We start from the raw sequence: 15974 nt of genomic DNA, 5'->3' as shown, positions 1-15974 counted from the left end.
CTCGGTTGAAATTGGCCCCGAATGTGCTGGGTGCGGAACTGATAAAGAGCGAGCAAGCAGCAGCATTTCTCCCTTGCATGCACACATGCAAACACACACGGTGTGCAACTTTGCACGCCCTGCAGAAACCAGGGTGAACGAGGGTTGTGCTCAGTGCCCCGGGCACCCCACGGCCCCCACGTCCATTCCCCAAGGAGAGCCGAGTTCTTTGCTCCCCTAGTCCGGGGGTTGCTGAGGGTTGCCCTGGGGGTCCCAGCAGGGCAGGGCCGGGTGGGGAAGGGGCCGTGCCTTGAAGCAGCGCTCAGCCGGGCACCCACCACGCTCGGTCCGTAGCACGCCACGCACCGCGCCCGCTCTGCCACACGCGCTGCTGTCCGTGCACAGGCTCCGTGCGGCGCTGCCCACGTGCGGTGGGCTATATAGGCAGCACCGCCCGCCTCGCACACTTCTCCCTCCAGCCCCTCCAGCGCGCTCAGGCGCCTCCACAGCCGCCTGCCCAGGCGGCACTGCTGGGACCGGGACCCCCCGCATCTCCCCGACCCCAACTCAACCCCAACCTATCCCAAACCCATCCCCGACCCTAACCCTTCCCCAGCCCGGCCGGGCCCCTCCCCGGGCGGTCCCTGCGCTGTGCAGCCCGGCCCGGGCCCGCCGCCCCCCCGCCGCCCGCCCCTGGGCGCCGCCCGACGGGACGCCCCGCCGCCCGCTGCTGCTGCACGGGGGCCGCCCGGCGCCTCTCGCTGCGACCGGCCCCTTTCATTCTTCAGAGCAGTCGTGCCGATTAAATAACTGATTAAAAAGGCAAAGAACAAAAGGAAGGGGGAAGCAGCACGAGCATCCTGCCGTTGTACCTCCGTAGCTGGGACTCCTGCGCGGGCGGCTCCAGAAGACGCAAGGAGGGCGCTGAACTCTTGCGAGCCCGGAGGATGCGCCGCCGGCACTTTCCCTATAAAAATCCGGCCCGGGGGCCCTGAAGCGCTCGGAGGAGAGCGGGCGCCGCGGGGCTGCCCGCAGCCCACCCCGCCGGGACGAGACGCGCCGCCGCCGGGCTCGGCCGCCAAACTTTCTCCCCGTCGCCGAGGAGGAGGCAGCGCAGGGGCCGCATGGCCGCCGCCAGCATCATCATCATCAGCAGCAGCAGCAGCAGCAGCACGGGCCGGGGACTGCCGTGAGCCCTGCGGCGCGGCGCCATGTGGGCGGCCGGGGCGGGCGGCAGGCTGCCCTGCCCGCGGGACGCCGCTCTGCGGCGGGCGGCCTTCGCCGGCAACCTGGCGGCGCTGCCGGCCCACCTGGTGCCGAGCGGCAGGAGCGTCCGCGTCTTCATCAGCGCCAACCCCGAAGGTAACCCGGCCGCCCGGCTCGGCACGGCACGGCTCGGCCCCGCCGCAGCTCCCCCTGCCGCCCGCCGGCCCCTCGGCCCCCGTGTCCCGGCCCCGGGGGGGTTCCTCGACATCCCGTCCCCAAAGGAGCCGGGAGGGCCCGCAGGGGTGGTGGTGGTGGTGGTGTTAGTGGTGGTGTTGGTGCTGGTTGTGTTGGTGCTACTGGTTGTGGTATTGGGGAGGCTCTTTTGGCCAGAGCAGTTCTAGTGCCATGAAGTCAGGGTCACATATTAGACCTAATTAGCTGCCGAAAGCCTTTTTTTTAAGGTTAGCCGTGGTACCAGCTGTTTGCATGCGCTCAGGAGGTGTTGTCCCACCCGTAAGGATGAAGTTGCCGGAGCGTATTGCCACCCGGCGCGAGGAAACCATCACTCAGGCAGTGGCACCTCTGACATTTCTTGCCTCTAAAGATAAGCCGGCTGTGTTCACAATTCTCCCTCACACCACCACCCACCACCGTCCCCCCCAGCGCTTCTAATTCAACAGCGTTGTCACCCTCTGTGCAAACACCGCAGATCTGAAAATCATGCCTGCAATGACAAAAACCTTTGATTTCCGAAGTGAAAATTGCCTTGGCACGAATACTTAAATGAGCAAAAAAAGTGGGCATCGCACCGGCTTGAGTTAATCCCACACCTCCAGCTCTCCCAGGTTGCTCTCACATCCAAGATCCCTGCGTGCTTTAAGAGCCCTTCCTTTAAGGAGGGCATTAAAATGCTTGCAGCTCATTGTTGCAAGCTAAGCAAAGATATAACTAGTGATAATCTGGGAAAATGTTTAATTGGCTCCGAAAGAAAACTGGTGTGAATTTTTAGAAGGGATGTTACTCATTGGAGATGGGATTTCTGCCAGCATTCCCTCCACGGTGCCGATGCCTCCGTATTTGACGTGAATGGCATTTATCGGCAGGTTAGCTTGGTATGTTGGCTGCATACTTGTGAAGCTAAAAAAACACTAAACTCATTCTGAAAGTGCAGTTTTGAAGCCATGTATATCCATTTGTAGGATTTTACCCTGGTGGTGTCATTTCCAAATTTTAACCTGAGAAAACCCTAAGAGGCAGGAAATAACTCAGTCGCCTGAGAATTATTTGCACTGGCTTCTTTGTAGCCTCGCATGGTCACAGCGATCAACACCCCTCATTTCCCAAATGTTATCTGCAGTGTTCCTCCTGCTTTTAGAAATTATAGTGTGGGATAGAAATTTCAGAGTGGGTATGGATTTTAATTACCAAAATGAGACACTTGGGCAAGGAATTAGGGGCTGCAAGGCATGAGGAGCAGCTATGGCTATTTATCAGTGATAGCACTGACGCAGAAGTATTACTAACTGCATGTGACCTTATGAAAAGACTGTATTGATAAACGAGCAAAAGTGATCTACGATGGGAATTAGGTATTATCTAGTAAACTACTTTGAAGCAGAAGTGCTCCTTGCAAAAAATCACGAAGAGTTGAAAATGCAAGAGTGCTGGGGGAAATAAAAAGGTTAAATTCTTCCTACTCGGTAAAGCATCTAGCATACTCGAGCTACAGCAAATGCCTCCGAAGCCTTCCTTGTTAATTTTCAGCCCATCAGTGCCTTGGTGCCCATTCCTTGTGGCACTGAGGGTGGCAGGACAGAAGGAGGGGGCTGCCGGCCCCCCACCTCCATCGGCAGCTGTGCGCGGCAGTGCCGGAGGAGCTCGGGGACTAACACTGCTGCCGCTCGCAGGAAGACTTCCAAGTTTGCACAGACTTACAATAACACCTCTCTTGAATTGTATCCGTTTAATAAGTGGATATTGGAGAACTCTGATGAATTAGGGCTTGGTCCGTTCTTTAAGGGCAGGCTTTAGTATGACTTAAATATATTTTTATAATGCAAGTAGGAAAGTGGTTATTTGTAAAATAGAACAGAAAAAAATAAATAAGAAATCCTTAAAAACAAAAAGCAACAGTGAGCATGACTAATAGGAACAGAATTACTTCATTTTACAGTCTCTTGTTTTCTAAACCAAATTTTGTAGATAAGTGAAACGGTGTTTTTCTCTAGCAATTAACAGTATTTTCTTGCTCAAATTGTTGGCATTAATTAACCATCCTCCATATCACTGAAGATGATTGGATCCTTAGAAACACTAAAGCTCCTGTATTATTTGAATATAAATAGGTCTGTTTTCTTGATTCAGTAGATATAAGCAATCAGGCATATTTTAAATACATATTTTGGCTGAGAGACATTGAAGATTTTGCTTTAAATAATCTATCGCTTGTCGTAAGATATTTTGGTTGCTTCAAGCTGAGAGGGGAAGTAAGTTACATTCGTCTGATTGTAATAAGTGCTTTTAGTGTTTCCTGTCGGAATCTGTGGACTGTCACGGCAATCAGATAATGTCCGCTTATTTACTGCTCAGTAGTGCCTATGTGATGCCTTCCACTGATGTACAGCTCATGTTAAGTCTGACAGGTGCAAACTTCCAGACGGCCCCCCTTATACTGAGCGGTGACAGCAGCACTGTATGGATTCAGACCATCCCGGTGACTCTTGTCACTGCTTGAAGCAGAAAATCAAGCTGTTTAGAGAAATTATGTGAGGGTAGAAGGTAATGCAAGTCCTGGTTGAAACTGACGCCTTCAGCAGAGTTAGGGATTTCCCTTTTGGAAATGAAGTCCTGTGAATTGGGACATGCAGTCAAATTCAGATCATTTTAACTCCTTGTGGATCTTCTGGCAGCAGGGAAGTTAGCCCTTTGTTGGTTCTAGTTAGGGTCTAGTTACTACTTTAATTAGTTAAGGCATCAGTCATTTTTTACTTCAAGCTCTTTATGTTTTAGTTGGGAAGGAGCCTTTCATGTCTGGGAAGACTGTAATATAGTAGAGAGAAATGAATACATTAAAGAGGGGTGTGTGTAAAGCCAAATGCTACACACAGGTGGTTTCACAGAAGACAGATTAATAATGCCTTCATGTAGCATCTGAATATGTCCTGACATAGGTGGTGTCAGCTACGCTTACCTGACAGTGTAGGTAGGGCTAACTTGCACCCAGCACTTCACGTGGGAAGGATGCTGACTTTTCCATCTATTCGTCCAGCTGAACACAGCTCTCTTCTCCGTGCAGCTCCTCTGAATACTCCATTTCTAAGTTCCAACATGGGATTTCTTTTTTTCTGGGTCTGCTGCTTTTTCAAAACATTTTGTCTATAGCAACAGAAGCAATTGTGTTGAGATCATGAACAAACTTTATTTTAAGTACTTTTTTTTAATGCAGAAAGGCTATGCTCATGGGTTCTGTTCCTCCCAGAGCCATTTAAAGTTTCAAATATTAAAATTATTTATAAAGTTAGAGGGGTAATAATAGATTGCCAAAGTTCTTTAATGCCTTTGTACAAACACACTATAAAACTAATCTGTACAGTTTGAATTTCACCAGTTTCCCCTTAGACTGTCTGAAATTTCCTTGTGTTACACTATTGAATGAGTTTGAGTTTCTTGAGTTATTACAAGTTGTCCAACTTGGCTTATTTTCCAGTGATTCGCTTAATCCAGGACATTGTATTAATATGAAAAACACTTTGTTGGAATAAAACACAAATGTTCAGTGCCCAATTTATGTATTTTCTCATGATACATAAGGCAAAATTCTCACCTGCAGTTAGTTTTGTTGACTAGACGAGGATCATTCCTCTAACTGATGACTGCAGAAATGAGTCTTAGTAATGTTTTTGTTTGGACCTATTGTTACAGGCTGCTTTGCAGGAATTACATGTATTTTTACGCATGTTGATGTACACAGGAAAGGAAAACTAAAATGTTGTGTGCGTTTGTGGTTCACTGTTAGTGAACATAAGGGTGCATAACTCATAACAGATGAAGAATTGTGCTTGCTTTTATTGCTATGTAATTGCCATATGTGGTAAGAGAAAGGTATAACTTATAACTGATTCTTAGCATATTCCAGGCACATTATGTTATCTTTACCTGAAATCTTGTGCTTCTCATAAGAAAAATATAACTAAGGCAATGGTAATGTTAATACTCCAAAGCCAGAATAATACCATTAATGATGGTCCATTTTGTCCAGCCCCAAAATACCATATGGTGTCCCTGCTTGGATACGTTGCATGAAGATCTTTTTATAAAGACAATTTTATATAATCTGGGTGGAATTTATTCCTTAGCTAAATTAAAACACAGATGTTCAAGTGTATGAAATTGCAAGGGAGGTGTTGCGGAGATGTGGAGACAAATAACTCCAGGACTTTTTTTACGCAAAGTGTTAGTTCTGGTTACCTAACTTAGTACCTATTTATGGTGTTACGTGACACACATCACTGCAGTGTTTGAGAGCTACAAACCCAGCTACACTTGGAAAAAAAAAATCAACACTTTTAAAGGCAAACTTGAGTAGATATCTCAGTGTTAAGGAGAGCAACATGATTCAAGTATCTGGTTTTGGTACGGGCCCTGATTGAAGTATGCCTTACTTAAGGAGGCCCTGTGGTCAGACACCTGCAGTTCAGTAGGCTTGGAAAAGAGCTGGCCATTTTTAGTATTTCTACTTCTATACGAACTTTTATCTTTTTCTCTTAATGCCGCAGAACCACCTTTGTTGTCAGCATGGTTGAGCAGAAAGCAAGGTCTGGCTCTCCTTCTGGTTGTAGGACCAGGTCTCACATCAGCTATAACTCTTGCAAGGCAGGGGAGGTAGATCTGAACCAGACCCAGTACTAGACAGTCTTTTGCTGAGCAAAACTACCAGAAAACCAGTCATTTTCCTGCTAAGCAGCATCCGATATTCTAAGCTCCAAAAGTTTACATTAGGTATTTACCCCACCCAGGTAAAAAAAAAAAAAAAAAAAAAAAAAAAAAAAAAAAACAGGACTTAACATTTTTAACCCCATGACAGTTATTTAAATACATTGAAAAAAATACTTAACTTTTTTTTTTTTCTATGCAATCATATAAAGTGTATAAAATGGTATGAATGTATGTACAAAAACACAGACCTCACTGTTGTGGGCAGTTTTCAAACTTGCTGCCAGCACGTGAGAACTAGGTATTTATGTTCAAAAGGCAACACTCACAGCTGTAATACTAGCAGTACTGAAGAACAGACTGGGTTGTGTTAAATGCTGTTGTAGCAGTAAGAGCCTTACAGATGAGTTTAGATTTTATCCAGAAGGACACTTGTAAACCTTCAGGTTTGTATGCATTTCCAGCTTAGGTTCTATAACTATTTTGTGTGCCATTGAAGAAATCATATTAAAACAGAGCAGAACCTACCATTACTTTTTATACTTTGTAACTTTACTAATACTGTTTTATTTCTTTGGATATCTTTGCATGATCAGTTCCATTTGTTGTATGCCCACATCCTTTTATTAAACAAGAATACAGCACAGTCAAGGTGCCTGTAGGACACTGGAGCTACTGTTGAGCAGAATGGTCACCCTTGCCATGACAGGTGACGAGGAGCTTGAGGCCCCTGTATTCTTCATGCAGTTTGTAAGTAGAGTGAGGGAATATGAAATGTGGGCAGAAGTTCTGTGTGATACTGTTACCTCAAATGCTATATTAGGTGATGGACTACATCAGTATGGAGTGGAGCTGTTGCTGTGAGCCTCTCCCCCAGTGAGGTGTGAGACCTGGCGGGAGACGAGAGGCAGTGATGCGCAGGCAGCATCGTGCCACCTTTCCTGGTCTGCACCGAGCAGCTCCTCTGCTGCCCGGCCAGGGGCAGCGGGTTGGCCTTCAGCTGAGCAGCAGCCTGCTGTGCAGCAGGCCTGCAGGGATTTCTACGGCTTGCTTCTAAGAAGACCACATGTCTTCTGTGGTGAGATTTATGTCCCACCAGGACGAGAACAATTTATCGCAATGGGTACCGCATTTGGTGTCCTCTCTCTGAAGCCATGCACTGAAATAATTCCGGTTAGTAATCCTACATGTTTGTCTGCGTGGGCACATGCATGTTCACAAAGTGTGAACACACGAGACAAAATCCTGCACTAGACTTTAAATACTTACTACAGAAAGAAAACTTCACATCAAGAAGTTACTGAGCTTCTAACTCAAGCTATGACAGTAGGTTTTTTCATGTGAAACAAAGGAAATTTCTTTGACTTTTTCATCTGAGTGTTTTATGATAGGATATCCTTTCAGGCTGCAGTCATACTACACTACCAATATTTAGCCACCAATAATTTACGGTTTTCGTATACTGAATGTGGTAGGTATAATGTAGTTGTAGACAGTCACATGTAAGGAATACAGAAAATTCTGGCAGTTTTTAATGCAGGCAGTGGGGTTCAAGACAGCTGCTTTATCCCCTTACTGGAATTTTAATTAAAGAAGGATAATAACAGATAGAATTAGAAAACCCAATTTAATCATGGTTGTACCAGTGCAACTCTAAAATAACTCCACTGGCCTGATGCTAATCTTATTAATTTAGGTCTTGTATCAAAGAGAGGCTCTTACTTCCAAAATCTTTAGCCAAAAGCAGAGTAGGGCTAAATCAGTGGCAGCAGAAAGCGGGGAGTGCAGTGGGGTAATGTGGAGGGAGCCCCGCATCTGTGCAGGTTGTGGTGTGTGTGCCTCTGCATCAGGCAACAAGACGTGCCACACACCCCTCTTGCAACACCCCAACACCACCACGATCACCTGTCCCTCATCCACCTGCTCTTAAACTGACTCTGTGATCATGGGACTGATCACATAGCTGATGAGATGAGATTTCAAATTGTCAGAGGCTGGAAAATAGGATTGTACAACCTGCTTGTTGTGTTTGCTTGGGTGGCATAGCTGCAGTCTTCAGTATAGTAACATGCACCTGTAGTATAGTTAAATAGTCAAAAATGTTTATTAATAGAGTCCATCTCACTCTTAACAGCAATTAGGCTCATCAAACAAGGCTCATCTCTGCATTGTAAATTTCCAGCTTTGTCCACCAGCCCTCTGTTACTCTTCCTGAAGCAGGTATTGAGACACACCTCAGTGCAGTGCATATATGATGCATAGCAATGTTATTTATAAGATGAATATTTAGAGTCTATAATGAGTAACATTTTACAAAACATTAAGATGAAATGAGAATTAATGACTGAGAGCCCTGTCTGGACAGCCTTCATTTCAAGCAATTCCCCAGCTGTAGCGTTGCCTCTTGGCCAGGCAGTGCTGACACCTACACCCTTCGATGTGTTTGTGTTATTTATTACAGAGCAGTTGCATTTCTTAGAAGCCACAGCATGCACTTCATAAAAGTACCAAATAGGCATTCAGAAACATACATGTAAAGTACAAATTTTTAAAAAATGGCAAACTCGATGTCTTGTGCAAAGCCTCCAAACCCCCTCTTTAGGATGGTGGTTCCAATATATATTATCTGGTAGTTAGTATTATTTATTTGTGTTGTACAAGGCTGATGCCTGACCGTGCAACATAGGCACTTCAGGGTGAACCTAACAGAAACCCTGACACTGCCTCAGTTTGCACATGTATTCACAACTGATCTCACCGACTGGGTTTTATTAGATTGAGATTACTTTTAAGATGGAGAGCTATTAAATAACCATGTGGGTTTAATACTCATAGATGAGACAGTTTATCCATGTTTGTAGTTATGCACATCAGCTATTCTAAGATAAACAAGAAGCAAATGCAGTAAGATCAGGCATAGTGAGCCCAATGGAGCCTGCTATTCTTCCTGACAGTTTCAGATGCACAACAGTAGAAAATGAGATCACAGGGACAAAATGACAAGGATCTTTGTGTTTAATAATCCGTGAGATCCTTTCCTTCCATGAGTTTGTCTAATTGCTTCACTAATTAGTCAATAGTCTTGGTGTTAGCAACAACCTTTGAAATGTTGGAAGTTTTGAAACAGTCTGTTGTTCTGAAATGCCTTACCCTACTCACTTCAGTGCGAATTTTGTACAAGCATGACAGTGCATATTCAGCCAGAGAAGAGATCTCAAAATACAGAAGTAGAAATATCTGTGGAGTAGGCGTACCTAAAAACAAATCTCCCTAAGAGAGTAATTCTTTCCACAAGCATCATTGTAAATGATCCATTTTTGTCTATCTTTACATAGGGAGCGAGGTTAATTGTAAAGACCTCGTTATCTGAATGTTCTTATTTCCATATACAAAAATGTAGCCATACTAAGAAATAGGTAAGGAAATTACAGTGTTCAATAATGTCAGGAGTCTAAGGTACAGAGTCTGATCTAAAGGAGTCCAGTGTGTTGTGTAGGAATCAAATCTAAGGGTTATTTTGTTCCTAAGTTTTCCTCACCTTCCTGTGCCAGCATGAGACATCTGGAGGATCCTGCCGTTCCGTGATCATCAAACATAACATAAATCATGTGTGACTGCTTTATAAATGCTTTCCTTAAAATGAGATTCATCTTTTTATTTTTTCATACCTGCTGTGGTTTAATAAAGGCCGTGTGAATTCTAGAAATCAGAGGGAAAATATTTTCTACCTTGATAAATAATCCTGGTGGCTAGAGTCATACAGAATTGTCTATAGTGTTCTGGCAAGACTGTTTTTTTGTTTTGTTTTGTTTTGTTTTGTTTTAAAAAAAAAAAAAAAACAGCTGTTTTTCTTCTTCATTTTCCACCCCATCATATTTGCAATAGCTCAGACACCAAGACCAGTGAACAGTAAGCAGTGTCTTTCTTTTTGGTTTTCAGATTCCTTTTTAGTTACTGATAAATGTTAGGAGAATGATGAGATCCCGTTACAGTTTGGTAATGGTCTTGATTTACTTATATATTTATTGGATTACATTTAAAAGTGATGAAGATTTATGCAGTGTTGTTGAAGCATTTCTATTTATGTAATCCTGTATTTGGCATATCAAGGCAGTAGCAAAGTCTGTATGATGATTTACTTTGAAATACAAGTTATTTACAACATGGGATTATAAAGAACTAAGCATTCTGTGGTGAGCAAAATGAACGCAGTTGAGGTACATGACATGCCATTTTAACCAGAAATAGGACCACAGCACCATAGCAGAGGTTAAAGGACTTCTGTTACAAGGACAGAGGACCCCAGGCAGAGGACAGAGGGCCCCAGGCTGTTCTTTTGTTATGCAGCTATTTATTGTTTTACAAATCTTAGAAGAGGAGACTGGAAGGGACCTCTTGTGGCCTTTGGATTTCTCCTCCAGCCTGCGGCAGGTTCAAATATACCTGTGCCATTCCTCACAGAAGATGGTCTAACTTTTCATGACAGCTCCACTGTCTCCACACCAGTTAAGGAAATACACAGGAAAATGAACTATGCAGTGTACAGCTGCACTGTTTCTTCCATAGCACTACTGGTAGTGCTTATAGCAACATGTACAGGCACAAAATAGGCTCATTAGTCAGTAAAAACTACCAAAAATAAAAAAATTCCCTGAAAATTTCCTTGCTTGGAATGAATTTCATTACCTTTCACTAGTGAATGTCATTATTCATAAATTTTTCAAATCCAGTTTCTGCCTGTGCATTATTTTACCATGTCAGGAAGTGGGTCTATGCATCCAAGCAAAATATAGATAATAATATAAAGCAATAATCTGCCATAAAGATTATTTTACCACAGATGTATGTCCTGCAGTGGACTGCATGTTTCAGGTGAAGGTTTCCCTCAATTGAGACATTTTTGAAGTGTCTAATAGTTCCTGTTACAGCTTTTCCTTTGATGGGTTCATTTACAAATGGGAGTAGGAGACTCATTTACAGGATTTCTCTTATTTAGCTGATGGTCTGTTCTTATCTAGGATCTTCATAATATTTGGGATTCGTATCATTTTGTCAGGTCTGTAATCAGTCAATGAGTTAAAAACATTTTTACAAAAGACAATGGAAGAAGCGTGTAGAAAAGAGATCATCATATATTCTTCCTTCCTTTAGAAAACAGAGGTAAAAATGATCTCCTTATACACCACCTGTTTTAATTATGGATTTTCTGTTTTATGCTTTCTATAATCAACTGTGCATAATACTATGTAATTCCATTGAGCACTTTCACCGCTCGTGTATTATTCTAGCATTAATACCAGTCAGCTCCTCATAGTCATTATGCAAATTCAGAATCATTTCAAATAAAAGATATGAGATCCCAAGTTGTGGGCTTGACTGTGGTTAACCGTATGTGGGTGCAGAAGGAAAATATGACTTGCACATTGTCTTTTTATCTATTCTGTGGCCAAGGTACAAATACCTTCACAGATTGTGTTGAAGACTGTTAGTGTCTGGCGGTGCTAGAAATGGAAATGAAGTCGAGTCTATCCTTTCAACCATCTCCCACACTGCTGTTGAGAGTATAGCATCATAAAAGATCTTTATCCTCCTTTAAAGGTCATTGTGGCTCATGGGGTAGCATCCATCAAAATTCCCCAGTCAAAATATTCTGTGTGAATAGGTCGGTGTGCATCTCAGCGCTAACTGCTGCGTTTCTTTCACAACTCCTTCTGTTTGTAATGGTTTTCCTGTCTGTTTCAAAGGACTTTTGGATTACAGTGCCTTCGCTTGTCTTTCTTATGCTTCTGCACAGATTGTGAGTTAATGGGATTGTTTTCTGTATGGGAAACATAACATTTTTGCTCACATCATTTTGACACAAAGGGGCTTAGCAGAAAACTTGAATTTGTGTTATATGGTGCACGGAACGTGCTGCATGACATTCCTGCTGCAGTGCAGTTGTGATGTCGTGGAGGGGCACAAAACACCCGTAGCAGCAGAGGGACCGAACGCACCAACCTGTGTGCACTGAAGCATGACTGTCCATGTGCCTTCTTTACATCCCCTTGAGTTACTGCAAACAAGACCATTGTGAAAAATACAGTCTGAGTACTTTCACGTTCCCCTCTTTAAGAATAATAGTCAATATTCATATCATTATTTTCAAAATATAAGCAAAAAGCTGGGAAAGACAGCTAAAGCCTTTCCAAAGCACTAGTTTGGAAGGTAGCCTGGAGTTTCATCACTGAGTAATCAACTTGGTATGCCACCTCTAGATGTTCTTCAGTTGTTATATTCTATATTGCACTTGTGAAAGGTAAATAAATACCTTTGGGAGGTGTTTGAGACAAGTTGAACTTAGTTGTTTTGATTACATCTTCTCAAAAGGAGCAAGTGATTGGTACACATACTGTTCTTTTTCAGTTGCTAACTCCTCAAGACTATTAAAGTACAAATTTGCTCTTATCTTAATATGTCATCAACTAACTGTGGGTAGCAAGAAAAATTAATAAAATCAGGGAGAAAACAAAATCGACTCACAAAAATAGTGTAATCATAAAAACAGATGCATTAGGAAAAATATTAAAAACGTCCCTTCCAGCCAGATTGTATAATCTTCACAAAAGATCATGCCTAAATGAATCATGAGAATTGAAAGGAGGGAATGGGGGCAGAAGTCAGTCCATCCTGCTGTGTCTGTCACTCGCTGGGTGCCTTTCAGGGCTTGCACCCCGTGTCGGGGGGAGGCAGCTGTGTGGGGTTCTGGGTCTTGGTGGCCTCTGCCACTGGCCCTGCCTGGAGTTCTTGGCCTCAAAGCTGGGCGTTGTCATACGGCACCGGCATGGGGGTGGCAGAACTTGGCTGTGTGCATGGGGAACAAGGGCAGGAGAAACAGACTGAGACACTCTCCTCTAGACAAGGCGTGGCTGAATTTTGACCCCCCCCCCAGGCCTGTTGTCTTGCAGCTGCTCCCCCTTGCCAGCAGTGTTGGGTGGTTTCTTCATCTTCAGTAACTGCTTCTGTCGCAGCCATGTACTGCTCTTAATGTGCTGTGATGTTACTTGCTAGTCCTCTCTGCATAGTATTAAGAAAAGAACTGCTGCAGAAAGAAAACTCCTGCTTTATTGATGTAGGCCTACCTCATAGGTAGCGAGTGTCACTTCTGTGGGTATCTCAGTGCCATCACTCTTGAAGCCCCACGGTCAGCTAGATTTGTCCACCTCACTTTCCCAACTGGCCCACCAGGCTGCAGCCACGTTGTAGTGACCATTTTCTCCAACCTGAGGTCAACAAGTTCAGAGAAGAAGGGGCGCAGCTTTACCAAAGGGCTCACAGGGCTCGTCCTTAGCCTCATGGTGCCAGGTGTAAAGCCACGCAGGAGCGTTTATAGGAATTTCTTCAAAATAAGATGTACGTAATGGTCCTGTACTGGTCTGTACCTTGAAACGTATGTGTGGCTCTTACTTTCACTTGGTTTTGGTTTTGTTGTTTTTATGGCTCTCCTGTTTCATGCCTTCTCAAACCCTGCAACACAGTATTTTGTTTGCCTCCAGCACTTGACTCTGCAGGGTGGTGAGGAGACTAAATGTCTATGAGTTCCCATGGTCATATCGATCGCCACCACATCCTTCCCTCAAGCACTTCGGTAACATACCCTGATCGGTTTCTCTTGGGTCTAGTGATGGCAGATAGAATCGGTACAGCTACCACTGCACACACAACGTAGTTGTTTAAAACATTTTCCAGTATTGTACAGCCTTTTTTTTTTCCTGTTGTGGAGGTAATTCCATAACTTGTTTTGCTATGATGGATGAGTAGGGTTTTTGCATATATCTTTGTTACTGCACTGGTCCTTTGTATGTGTTCTGCTACGCAGCTTTGTGCAGTTCACTCAGAGGTCCTCTTTTATATTTCAGAAGTTTTTCTTTGACATTAATTTTGATTATAGTTGCAAATTCCTGTCCTTGCAGGCTTTGCTGTTTTCCACTGCTTAGTTGTAATAAGCTTTGGTGTTCTGCAGAGGTAATTTTCAGACTTAATTTTGGTGTCTCTAAATGTGCTGTGTCTTCAGTTTCTCCTGTCACATCATTTAATTGTATGACAATAATTGCTTGTAAATTGTCATGTTTTCAAGAGCCTTTCCTAGTTTGCATTATTAAATGAAAGAATTAGATTTTGTTGAATTCTTCCACTTGTGCAGTTTGCAGAATGCAGCATTCTCCCTCCTGGAGAGATTCTGCCTTCAGCCCATGGTGCTGCTAAAGCTCCCACTGTGCTTTGGCATCTGCATGCAAATATTTGCATTTGCACGGTTTGCTACACGTCATTTCTGAGGGATGTAAGGATGCTTAGGCACCCAAGCTACAATACAGAAACTGTTTGCACGATCTGGAAAGGATTGCTGGGCAACCTCTTTTTTTTTTTCTTTACTTTAAGAACATGGAAGGGCAGCTCTGTCTCCCAGGGGTAATTCAGCTTCAGAGTCCTCACCAATACCATACCCACTAGATTTCTTGTTTATTTATTTTTTTTTATGAATCAAAGGGTTTAATCCAAACTCTTCGGGAGTCAGTAAGATATCAAAAGGTTTTGGATTCCAATTTGTGCCACAAGTACAGAACCTCATATAGGATTCACTGAGACTAACAGATCTTTCCATTAACTTCACTGACCTTTGGATCAGGCTCCAAATTTATTGCGTGTAAGCATATTACACCCATAACAAAACTTAGAACTCTCAGCAAACAAACATTTGTTTTACATTAGAACATTATCTTGTGTGAATAATAAGTATATTAGTGTTGAAAGACTGCTGGTATTTGGATATAGGAACAGCTTTTCCCTTTTTTCATGTGAGTTCCATACTGATATTTCCCTTGAATTCTGTATTTTAACATGGGTCTTGACCTCTTGTATTTTACTAATTGCCTCCTTTTTTAATATATATAAATTGACAGCTGGGTGTAATTGCTAAACCAATAGGTGGCACTGGTTAATCACATTAACAATCAAGATGCCGGGTATTCTGTAAGTAAGATGTCACTGTGAAGTGTAGCCAACTATTAAAGTGTATATTTTAAAAATTAATAAATAAATGTTCTACATATGTTTTAAATTTCTCAATTCACAGAACTGATAGAAGGGAAAATTTCAAACAAATATGTTTAAAAACTGCATCTCAGTATAAAGGGTCATAGTTTGATGTGGGGCTAAAAAAGAAGAGCTTCCTTTTGGGAGACCTGAAGGTAGACACCTGAAGCTTGGTGGTGGTGTTTGGGAAGGGGACACTGGAAGAAATAACTGAGACCAATCTGTTCCCTTCCCAGTCTACCTAAACAGTCTTGAGGAGCTTTGCATGTTTATTGTAATGTTCTCTACACACAGAAATCCCAAGGGAAGCAAATGCCAACAGTGTTTAGTGTTAATTTTCTAGGAAGTCAGGATGCTGGGAAACTCAAGTCATTTTTCCCTCTCTTAGCAGCTACATGATTCAAACTCATTGTTTGCAAAGTGCTCTGAGATTCTCAGATGAAAGGCACTATAGAAATGCAAATAAGTTATTATTATGGTATTATTTTCAGAGACAAGGTTTCCATAATATTTAGGGACATTTGTTACCTATTGGTATTCAAAGCTTTTAGTTACAGGGGTAATACACAATGCTATTGTGCAGTATTAGTGAAAAAAAAAAAAAAGGCAGTTTAAAAGGAATAATTCAGTTGAATAGTTGTATGTGACAAGAGCATACTAGCATTAAGAGGTTTGGCAGCCACTTCCTTGCTTGGTATGGCTGCTAAGTAATTTTTAACCTTATTTGCATCACATCCTTAGATAATTCTCGTACAGAAATTCTCACTGCAGTTAGTAGACAAAGG

General features: G+C 43.1%; 1 protein-coding gene across 1 annotated transcript in view; it reads left to right on the top strand.

Annotated features, from left to right (window-relative positions):
* Positions 1-1190: 1190 nt before the first annotated feature.
* The window catches only part of NWD2 (NACHT and WD repeat domain containing 2), a gene marked incomplete at both ends in the record, with an annotated part of 55296 nt that continues 40512 nt past the window's right edge, over positions 1191-15974 (top strand). The window contains one exon of the mRNA XM_084285937.1: positions 1191-1341. Coding sequence (XP_084142063.1) covers positions 1191-1341 — 151 coding nt within the window. The remainder of the gene's footprint in view (positions 1342-15974) is intronic.

The sequence above is a fragment of the Netta rufina genome (assembly GCF_964035555.1).
Source record: "Netta rufina genome assembly, chromosome: 4".
Lineage (NCBI taxonomy): Eukaryota > Metazoa > Chordata > Aves > Anseriformes > Anatidae > Netta > Netta rufina.
This window is presented reverse-complemented; position numbering and strand designations above follow the sequence as displayed.